The sequence below is a fragment of the Vanrija albida genome (genome assembly GCF_041260175.1).
Source record: "Vanrija albida strain AlHP1 chromosome Unknown contig_2, whole genome shotgun sequence".
Taxonomy (NCBI): domain Eukaryota; kingdom Fungi; phylum Basidiomycota; class Tremellomycetes; order Trichosporonales; family Trichosporonaceae; genus Vanrija; species Vanrija albida.
The window spans coordinates 1973562-1983881 of NW_027191421.1; the positions used below are offsets into that span (position 1 = coordinate 1973562).

Below are 10320 nucleotides of genomic sequence, written 5' to 3' on the forward strand. Positions count from 1 at the left end.
CGACAACCCATCCACCCACCCACGATGCCCCGCTCGCCCTCGCCAGAAAGATCACGCCGCCGCTCCGCCTCGCCGTCCCGCGAGCGGCGGGACCGCTCGCGCTCGCCCCCAAAGCAGTGGTCGCAGCGGCGGGCGAAAGAGCTGTCGTTCTACAAGAAGGGCGGGGCGCCGGCCCCGCGCGCCCCGGGCGGGCAGTACGTCGAGGAGGAGGAGACGGCCAAGGAGCGCGCCGTGCGCCGCGAGCGCGGCGAGGTGCCCCGCCGCTTTGGCGGGTCGCGCGAGCAGGGCGTGCGGAATACGATGGGCAACGTCGTCGTGCCGGTCGCGAGCGCGCCGGGCAGCTTCAAGCGGACGGGCGACCCGCTGGACCGGCTGGGCGTGCGCGGCGAGCCGCGGGACAGGGAGTATAGGAGCGGGGACCGCGATCGCGACGACCGGAGGGAGCGCGACAGGCGCGACGAGCGCCGGGATCGCGACAGGGACGAGCGACGCGACAGGGACCGCGAGCACCGGCGCGACAGGGACGACCGCGGCGACCGCGACCGTGAGCGCGAGCGCCCGTCGGCGGCGTCAACGGCCCAGCCACCACAGCGCCCGCCTGCGCCGGGCTCGTCGGCGCCACCCACCATCCGCCCGGGCCGCATGATCGAGGTCATCGCCAACGACCGCATGGGGCGCAAGGTGCGCGTCAAGTGCCTGCCGACGGATACGGTGGGCGACCTGAAGCGCCTGATCGCCGCGCAGACGGGCACGTCGGCGCAGAAGATCCAGCTGAAGAAGTGGTAAGTGCTGTTGGCTCCTGGTGCTGAAGCAGACTGACACCGCGCAGGTACACCATGTTCAAGGACCACGTCACGCTGCAGGACTACGAGATCAACGACGGCATGAGTCTGGAGATGTACTAGGGGGTGGGGGTGGGGACTGCCGTGTCGGCGGGACAGCGCTGCAGCGCTCTGGTGTGTCCGCGCTATGCATTTATACCGTATACTACCATGTCATGCTTACAGCCGCCCCCGCGCTTCCTCCTGGTACCGCCCAAACAGGTCGTCGTACACGGGCCCGACCAGCTCAACCAAGTCATTCGTGACCATGGCCCGCTTCTTGCTCTCCCACCCGCGGCGCGAGACGGCGCGGTTGAACGTGCTAGCGCCGTACGCGGCGAGCAGGGGGATGTGTGGCGCGAGGGCGGCGTCCGGGGGGTGCCCGACGTGGGCGTAGGCACCGCGCGCCCACTCGAGGCCCCAGGCGAGGAGCGTGCCGGTGCTCCCGGAGAGGATGTCGCCCTGCCCGCCGACGCGCTTCAGCCCGCCGGGCGACGACTCGACCAGCGTGTCGCCGTCGGCCTTGAACGCCGGCGGCAGGGCCGCGCCGTTCGAGATGGTGTCGACCGCGCCCTTCTGGATGATGGTGACGCCGCCGAGCGCGCGCGCGAGGGCCGCACACGCGCCGTCGGCCTTGGCATCCACGCCCTGGCAGTCAGCGTCGCCCGAGGACAGCACGCACGACAGCGGCCGCGAGCCGGCCAAACTCCATCACATTCGGCGTGAGGACCACCCTCGCCCCGCTCCAGCCGGACACGAGCGAGGGCTCCGAATTCAAAAGCCACAGCCCGTCGGCGTCGATGACGACGCCAAGCGCACTCTCCCGCGCGAGGCGGAGCGCCTCCCGCGCGCAAGCTTGCATGAACTCGCTGCGCCCGAGCCCCGGGCCGATGACGAGGACGTGCAGGCGGTCGAGGACGCCCTTGAGCGTCTCGCGCGCGGCGTAGATGCCCTTGGCCTCGTCGAGCGCCGCGTGGACAATCAGGTCGGGCGAGTACGTCTTGATCACTGCGCCTGCGCCAGGCTCGCAGATTACGTGCGCCAGGTCGGCGCCGAAGCGCATCGCGCCCATCGCGGCAAAGTACGGCGCGCCGGCGTAGTCGCCAGATCCGCCGAGCACGCCGATGCGGCCTAGAGTTGGTCAGCGGCGACAGCGGGGGTACCCACCCGCCTGGCCCTTGTGCAGGCTGTGTGTGAGGGGTGGGATTAGCTTGCGGACCAAGGACATCGTGTGGTCGTGCGCCGACGACATGGCGCGGGAGCTCGCGGGGCGGCGGGGGAAGGCGGCGGGGAAGGTACGAGGGCGGAGCGACGCTGCTCGTGCTATGCTGTGCGGTGTGCTCAAGGCGCGCGGTGTGAAGGCCCCGAGGTGCAGGCGCATAGAGCAATGCTGATGTCGGGTCGGCGCGGGCGGCGTCAAGTTCGAGTCTGGCGTCGCTCGTCTGACGTAGGACCACGTGGCGGCTTGGACCTCCGCGCCGCCGCAATGTCGCGCTGGCCTCGGCGCAATGTAGGCGTGCACGGGCCATCCGCCACGCTCGCCGACACTGCGCACCGCCGCGTAGTAGCTCTGTACCCCGCCCGCCCTAGTCAGTGGGCATGGCCGAACAGGTGACCTGCGGCGTGGGCTAGCTAGCTCGTGAATGCGTCGTGCGTGCGACGCGTCTGATTGACTCAAGAGTCAAGTGCGTTCCAAGTTTCCAAGATTGCTTTCTAGGCGGCTCGTTCCTGTCACTCACGCCAGCAGCGCGCAGCACATGAGAAACCGAGGCGCTCTCGCTCTAGCGCGCCTGCGTCGTGCAATCTCATCTCATCTCGCACCCGCTCCAGGTTCCAGAATTCCAGCATCGGTCGCAATGTTCGCAATGTCGAGATTGCAGGGTCGACGCGACGAGCTAGGTTAGGCCGTCGCGTGATGCTCGCTCGCACCGACGCCCCGCCGCACGCGCCCAGCCGCACCCCCACCCCTGTACTTTGAATATTGCGCCAATGTGCGCTGTGCACCTGCCTGCCGTACAAAACTTTCCAGACGTACCGCTCGTCGTCAGGCCTTTGTGCCCCCGCTCCCGGACAGACGCGTGGCGCCGCCATCGCCCCGCCCACCCCCCCGCGTCATTACCTCCGCTCCCTTTGCTCGTCACACTTCCCACGAAATGTCATTTGACACGGCCGACCACAAGTCGCACGAGTAGTGTCTCATTCATGCAGCCCACTCCCCTGCAATGGGCCACAGCCGTGACGTCTCGCACAGTCACCCGGCGCTACCGCTACCCCACTCGCAATGTCACTCGCGCTGCCACTGGCCACCATCTGCCACTGCCAACTCACTCCCACCCATGGCATAGCAATCGGACGGCTGGCGCCCAAGTACAATACGGATATACCTAACCACTCGTAACAAGCCCAATCTTAACCTTCTTCCGCGCTATCATACACTACACCTTGTCGTAATGCTACTTCTCTGCTGCTGCTGCTGATACAGTCCGATCGTCGCGTCGTCGTCGTTTCGTCGTCGTCGCCGCCCGTCGCGCTCAGCGCCCACGGAACAGCTCCATGAGCGCGTGCGCGCCCGTCAGAACGTTTTCGTCCATCTCAGGGGTGCCACGCTTAGCCTCGGGCTCGAGCTCGGTAGAAAACGAGTAGATGCTGCGGCCACGGGGAATCGGAAGGCGCGGCTTGGGGGCGAGCGGCGCAGTGCTGGCCGCGCTCGGACCATCCTTGACGCTGTTGGGACCGCTCGCCGGGTCCGTCGTCGCAGTCTTGGGCGACGAAGAGTCGGCGTCGGTAGGGGTGGGGGAACGCGTCGCGTCAGGCACGGGCGAGGAACGTTCCTCGATAGGCACTTCGGTGACGGAGCGGGAGCGGTCAAACGAGTCACGGTGCTTGAGTGACGGCAGGTGCGACCACGAGCCCTGGCGAGACAGCTTGCGCTTCTTGTCCGTGGCAGCAGACATGGACTGCGCCGACGGAGGACGAGCAATGTGCTCGGGGGCGGGGGGAGGCGCCGGGCGCCCGCCGGCCGACGTGCTGCGCGACGGGACCGGGTCGGTGACGGCGCGCATCGAGAGCATGCCGGGGACCGACGAGCCGAGGCCGTTGTTGTTGGCGAGGTAGCGCGCACGCGACGAGCAAGCAAGGACATCCGAGCTCGAGGCGCGGCCGAACGACGAACGCGCACGATGGCCACCAAAGCCCGCGGGAGGGCGACCGAGGCCGATCGACGGCAGCGTGGGGCGAGGAGCACGAGCAGCAGCGGCATAGCGCGCACGCTTGCGAGTCGGCGAGTCCTCGTCACCGACAGAGTCCTCCTCGTCCTCGGGAGGCTCAATGACATCCGACGACAGCTCGGAAGGCAGCATGTTGAGAAGAGCCTCGCGGTAGCGGGGGTCGTTCTTGTGGAGCTGGTCAAAGTCCTCGACGCGGTGACGGGGGCGCTGCGACGGGCGATGGGTCATGCTCTGCTCGCGGTCGGCGCAAACGTCGTCGAGCGAGTAGCCACGGCGGACGGGCTTGAGAGCGTAAATGGCACCAGGCGCGTGGTGGCCAGGGTGGGTAGGCGTCGGCGCCGTCATCGACGAGTACGCGACGCGGTCGCCAGGAAGCGACGAGCCGAGCGCGGGGGGCGAGGGCGTGGCGTGAACGCCAGTGGGCGACGAACCAGAAGGCTGCTGCGCGAACCACATGTCGGGAAGCAGGCGGTCCGAGACAATGTCCATAATGACGCCCGACTGCTCAATGGTAAACTTTGTCTCGTTGCCACGGTTGGCGCGGTTGACAGCCGCGAGGGCCTTGGACGCCGCATCGGGGTCATTGTCAGCGACCTGGAGAAGCATTTCCGCCTTCTTGAGGTCCTGGCGACGGTTCTGGAACCAGACGGTGAGGTGTCGAGTTGTGCTGAGAAAGCGCGTGTCAGGGCAAAATCTCTTTTCAGGGGCATAATGCGTGTTTGGGTATCCAGCCCGCCCAGCCAAATTGATGGCGTCGCGCGCGCAGAGGGGTTCAATCAACTCACCAGCCAAACCAGCGCGCAAGCTTCTGGCGCTGCCACTTGTGGGGGTTGTGCGAGATGCTCCACAAGATCTCGAGCATGTCGAGCTCGCCGGGCGAGAAGCGGCGGCGGGGCTTGTTCTTTCCGTGGTCCTCGGGGCGGTAGTCCCAGGGGTTGCACGAGACGAGGGTACGACGCGCCGCCGTGCTGCTGTTGTCGTCGTTGTCGTTGCCGTTGGCGTTGTCGCTGCTCGGCATCTCGCCCTGGTTGAGATACGCGGCGGGCAGGGGCCCGGGGAAGCGCTGCGGCGGCAGAAGCTCGTGCAGGTCGATCGGTCCAGGGGGGTACGGGGAGCGGTTGTGCATGTCCGGCGTCGACGGCATGTGGCTCACGGTCGAGGGCGACGAGTACGACAGGCTCATTGACCTAGCACTCGGCGTGCTCTGGAGGTGGTGGACCGACGGCGCGTGGTGGCCATAGCGCGGCGACTGGAGCGGGAGCTGGGCATGGCCGTACTGCTGCTGCTGTTGCTGCTGCTGCACCGAGTGGGGGGTAGGGAGGTGGGGGGTGTGGTGGCCCGCGTGGTGGAGGGGGGGAGGGTTGTGGTGACGCGCCGTCTGGTGCGAGGGGGTGCGGTGCGGCGTCGGGAGGGGGAGGAGTGCCGACGCGGGCGGGGGCGGGGCGGCGAACGCGAGGCCCTTGGGGAGGGGGAGCTCGCGCGCGTCGGGGTCGACCTTTGTGGCCGGCGCGCGGACGGGGGTCGCGTCTGCCGGCGCTGCGCTGGCCGACGACGCGGGGGTAGCGGGAGGGTAGCGCGACGACGCGGCGGCCGAGGAAAACAGGTTGGCGGGCGGGTTGTTGGGCACGTCTACCTGAGCAAGAGGCTGCCGTGGGCGCGGCGAGGGGGACGGGGCTGCCAGAGACCCGAGCGTCGCGTCTCGGCGGTGGTACGGCTTGAAGGGGAGCGAGTTTTCGTCGTTGTGCCTCCTGGGTGAAGGCGCGGTCGACATGGGTGGAGATGGGTTGGGCGTGGCTAGACGCGGTTGGGGGTGGGGAACAAGTAACGGGGGATGGGTAGTACTGTACTGGTGTGTGGGTGTGATGGATGCTGCTGTCGCTGTTGCTGTTGCTGTTGCTGTTGCTGTTGCTGATGCTGTTGCGTGTATCAGAGTGTGTTTATCGTCTAGAAGATGGATGAGGTCGTCGGATGGAAGAGATGACTGTCGAGATGGGAAGAATGGGGTCCAACACGCAAATGCCTGCTATATCAAAGTGGTGCGTGGTGTGGGCGGTGGTGCTAGGTGGGCGCGGCGGGCAGGCGCGGGCGCGTCTCTCTTGCTCCCTCTCCCCCCTGGCTCCCGTGTTGACACTCGGGCCGCGGGGTCGCGCCAGTGTGCCGTCCCAATGAGGCAGCCGTGCATCCGTCCTGCCTGCCTGCCTGCGTCTTGCCCAACTGGCGTGACCCCCTTCATCTTGCAAGCAGCAGACCCAACATCGCAGTGCCCTGAAACTTTGGCCCATTGTCGCTCCTGCCAACTTGATGTCGCGTCGCACAAAATCCCACAGACGCGCGCCAGAAACCTACCTAACGGGGGCCTTGGCCACGCTGCCGTCACCCCCGTCATCCCTCGTTGCCCTCCTCTCTCTCCTCTGATGCCCACCCCCAACAACCTCCCCCTTGTTTGCACTCGATATTTTCAGGGTCATGACGGAACCTTTGAGCCGCGTCGTAACCCATGATTGCCGTGCAGCAAGCAGCAGTGCATATTCCAATCGACTGCCCCCGCTCGGCCGGCCTCGTCGGCCCCCTTCATTCCCTAGCCACAGCCCCCTCAGACCATACGCCCACGGCCACCACCACCGCCTCGCCCTGTATCCGCCGCCTCGTCGCCATCCTCGCCCCCTGCCGCCGGCGCCCCCTTTGAACCCTCATCCTCGTCGTCGTCGTCCAGATCTTGAGGCACAAAACTGGCACCAAGACCAACAACGTCAAGCACCGTTTCGCCTTCTGGGCCACGCCCAATGGACACTCGGAACGGTTCCTTGACCGTCAACTCGCTTTGACGGTGCAGGCCTGTTTATCGCAAACGCGCGGTGTGGAATGAGGGGTTCCGAGATGGCGTGCAGGCCCAGACGCGTCGCGTTCGGTAGGTTTCGTTCGGTCGCCGGTCGTTCAAGGCAATAGTCCAGGTTGGTAGGAAAGGGTGTGCGTCAGCCTCATAATCATGCCTGCGTGCGGTATGCTGCTCTGGCTGGGCATGCCGGGGCTGCGAGATGCACTAGGAGCGGCGAGACGAGGGGAGCTCCCCTCCCCGGTGAAATGGCCAGGACACTGGAACATTGTGCCCAATGTTGGCGCGCGCCATGACGTGCCTGGCCGCGAGGCGTCACAAACACTGTGCGCACCCTCACTCTCTTGGCCTCTTTCGACCCGCACCAGGTCATTTACTCGTCGCCGCTGCCCGGTACCGTGCCGTTCCCTGCAAACGCCACCAACGCCTTGGAATAATTTCCCAGGAAACTCGTCCTTGCCCACAACAGGTAACACAACCAACTCACCTTCAATCTCATCGACGCGGTCGCGCGTCTGGTCGAGCATTGAGTCAAAGCCCTCCTCGGCCACGACTTGTTGGGCCGCGCGCAGGATCAACATGTTGTCAGGTCGCACGTCGTGCCGTACCTGTAGTGTGGGTCAGCCAGGGGCCAAGGTTCGCGGTTCAGAGTGCGGAGAGGGGAGCCGCGCCGCGCGCACGACGCCAAACACGCTGGAGCATTAAGCATCCGTTACATGTTTCGTGACGCGGTCTTTCCCCTCCATTCACAATGTTTTGCTTGGAAACGGTGGCACTTACGTCAATGGAGATGATCTGACGTCCCAGTCAGCAGACGGAAGAGGCAAGGGCAGAGGCACTCACGTTATCGTGGTCCAGCCCTTCAAAGAAGTCGGTGCGTGTCATCAGGCGCCTAGCGTCGTCAAACGTAACCTTAGGCAGGTCCACGTCCACCATGAGGTCGGCCGTGTCAACATGCGGAACCGACGCATTCTCGTCGTCGATAGGGGCTGGGTCACCAGTCGACTGGTCCCATACCGACGGAATGAGCTGCACGCCATCCGGGAAGTCGGTTTCCTCATGCTCGGGGCGATGCCCAAGGGGCGGCTCAAGAGCCGGTCCCTTCTCCGCCAGGTCCCGCAGGAGGAGCCATGAGCAGCTCGCCCACCTTGACGCGTGTCAGGTCTGCACCACAGCATGCACGCGTGTCGTTTCTCACTTTTGTTCGTCCCTGGGCCTGTCAGTAACAGTTCCGCTACACCGTGACCTGTCATGATCTGCCACTTACATTACATCGTCGTCCATTTCGGGGATCAGGCCGATCCTGTGGGGTTAGCACACCCAGGAGCGGCGCGACTCACTTGGAGAGCAGCCAGCCCTTCTCCAGGTCGATCATCGTTTCTGCTTCATCTGCTTGTCAGGACTGGCCATCGCTTGACAACCCGCCAATCATGTTTGAAGCACGTGCACACCGCGCGAGGAAACTGGTGCGCCCTCCGACGAGCTCGTACACACGACGCAGGACATCGTCGGATTCGATTCTGGGTTCGATTTCGGGCGGGCACCCGCGGCCGAGGTAGTGTCGGCGAAGCGAGCGCAGCGCGGCGATCGACTCTGCCGCGCTGAGATCCGTCACGGACAGGATCCGCATGCGGTTTGCACTCTTTTTCATCTTGTCGAGGCACCCTGGCGGTGTGAGCTACTCGCCAGGATAATGCAACTCACAAAAGTCGTCAGTCGTGAACACCATGGTCATCATGCCCTGGTCGTCAGCCTTGGCGCGGGAGAACCACTTACGCGTGCGGCCCACTGCTCGGCGCGCTGCTGAATCTGGCGCAGGACGGCATGTCCCTCCTCGTTGTTGGGGAAGAGGTGGATGTCTGGCGTCAGCAAGAGCAGGACAGCTGGACTCACTCGTGAAGGCCATAACAAGCGGCCTGCCGTGCTCTCGGGCATACTTCAACGCGACCTTCTCCAGCTTGGTCATGGCGCGCTCAATGTCCAGCGACGGACCACCGTTGCGCGGGTCAGCGCGCGAGAAGAGCGAGCCCTGCCAGTCCTCAAAGTAGTCAAAGTCGAGCGCCTTGCCCAATCGGAGGCGGAAGACCTCGAGGTCGGGGTGGGCTGGCGCGTTAGACGGCGCGTCGAGGAAGACTCACCTTCACAGATCGAAGTGCCCTCAGCCTGGATCGCACGCATGGCGCTGCGGGATGTCAGCTACCTCTTCATCATCGAAAGCTGAGCACCCACTCAGTGAGCATTGTCCCTTTGCCTGTGCCCTTGGGCCCAATAATGAGATAGTAGCCACCCGCATCCTCGCCACGGAAGATGGCATCGATGAGTGGCTGCTCTCGCCTCTTAACGTGGTGGGTATGCGGGAGGACGAGATCGGAAGCAAGTTCCAGAGCGGGGTCCTGGTCGTGTGAGCTGCCATCTCTCCGCCGTCCAACTCACATATCCGCCCTCGAACGCCCCCTCGACCTTGGACTGTCAGCACGCCACACCCACAACGACGCCCCGATAAACTCACTCGCGACAGCACATGCGCCTTGTACCAGTACAAGTATCCCGTGCCGGCGCCAAACACCATGCCGAGGCCGACGACAGTCGTCAGTGCGGCCTGGAAACTGGGGCTGTGCAGCCAGTCATGCCACCACGACTTGTGATCCTCCTTCTTTCCCGACCCGCCAGACGCGAGGTCTTGAGACGGGGTGACTGGGTTCTCTGGGATCGGCCCCGGCGGCCACGAGGGGATATTTTGGCGGAGGGCAGAAGAGTGCAGCGCGCGCACGAGCGGTACGGCCCGAGCGCTGGCCGCCATCGGGCGATAGGCGCGAACGCTGGCCATGCGGAGGCTGCAGGAGAATGAGCACAGGTTGGAGGACGTGTACGGCTTGTGCTCACTGCGATGCCATGGTGCACTGTGATATTGTTGTTGTTGTTGTTGTTGTCGACGTGCCCAGGAGTCGCGGAAAAGGGGGGGTGCACGGGAGAGGCGGTCGAGGTGCACATGGCCACGCCCGCGCGCGCGCCGAGCAAATGCAGTGTTCCCTACATAGGTGGCTTGGCGATCTATGGGGTCCCCGCATCACGTGGTAATTGACGTGGCATTATGAAGTGATTATCACTTGGCTCGACGCGGCTGTTTTTGAGGTTTGCGCCAGGACGCCATCACTGTGCCGCCAGGAGGACCCCAACCGACGGGCAGTCAACAACAAATCCAGGGCCAGAGGCCAGAGGCGTCACTGTCACTCAACTCCCAACCTAAGACATCCACCACAACAGAGCAACCAGTGCAGTCCTTCACATCCACCTCGACCCTCCCCTTTCTCCTTTCTCTTATCACCACTCCCCAACCGGCCGATGGCGAAAAAGCCAAAGCTCACACCCTCATCATCAACAAGCTCCTTCGAACGGTCAAACTCCTCCCCCTCCCTAGCCCGCGTAGGCCTCGAACACA

General features: G+C 64.9%; 4 protein-coding genes across 4 annotated transcripts; 1 reads left to right on the top strand and 3 right to left on the bottom strand.

The window, feature by feature from the left end:
- Positions 1–24: 24 nt before the first annotated feature.
- On the top strand, positions 25–905 carry HUB1 (ubiquitin-like modifier hub1; the record flags this gene model as incomplete). The annotated part of the gene is made up of 2 exons (XM_069351012.1): positions 25–782; positions 830–905. The coding sequence occupies 2 exons, from the start codon at positions 25–27 to the stop codon at positions 903–905; spliced, it is 834 nt and encodes a 277-aa protein (XP_069211398.1).
- Positions 906–1001: 96 nt separating this feature from the next.
- Q8F55_002411 (uncharacterized protein) lies at positions 1002–2073 on the bottom strand (the record flags this gene model as incomplete). The annotated part of the gene is made up of 3 exons (XM_069351013.1): positions 1002–1469; positions 1504–1952; positions 1989–2073. 3 exons carry the CDS (start codon positions 2071–2073, stop codon positions 1002–1004), a joined length of 1002 nt encoding a protein of 333 aa, XP_069211399.1.
- Positions 2074–3352: 1279 nt separating this feature from the next.
- Q8F55_002412 (uncharacterized protein) lies at positions 3353–5819 on the bottom strand (the record flags this gene model as incomplete). Its single annotated transcript, XM_069351014.1, has 2 exons — positions 3353–4715; positions 4834–5819. The coding sequence occupies 2 exons, from the start codon at positions 5817–5819 to the stop codon at positions 3353–3355; spliced, it is 2349 nt and encodes a 782-aa protein (XP_069211400.1).
- Positions 5820–6641: 822 nt separating this feature from the next.
- On the bottom strand, positions 6642–9775 carry Q8F55_002413 (uncharacterized protein; the record flags this gene model as incomplete). The annotated part of the gene is made up of 16 exons (XM_069351015.1): positions 6642–6883; positions 7369–7489; positions 7662–7676; positions 7725–8028; positions 8080–8091; positions 8149–8184; positions 8222–8270; positions 8307–8546; positions 8586–8622; positions 8658–8740; positions 8775–8984; positions 9020–9063; positions 9111–9274; positions 9315–9341; positions 9391–9715; positions 9765–9775. 16 exons carry the CDS (start codon positions 9773–9775, stop codon positions 6642–6644), a joined length of 1920 nt encoding a protein of 639 aa, XP_069211401.1.
- Positions 9776–10320: the final 545 nt, after the last annotated feature.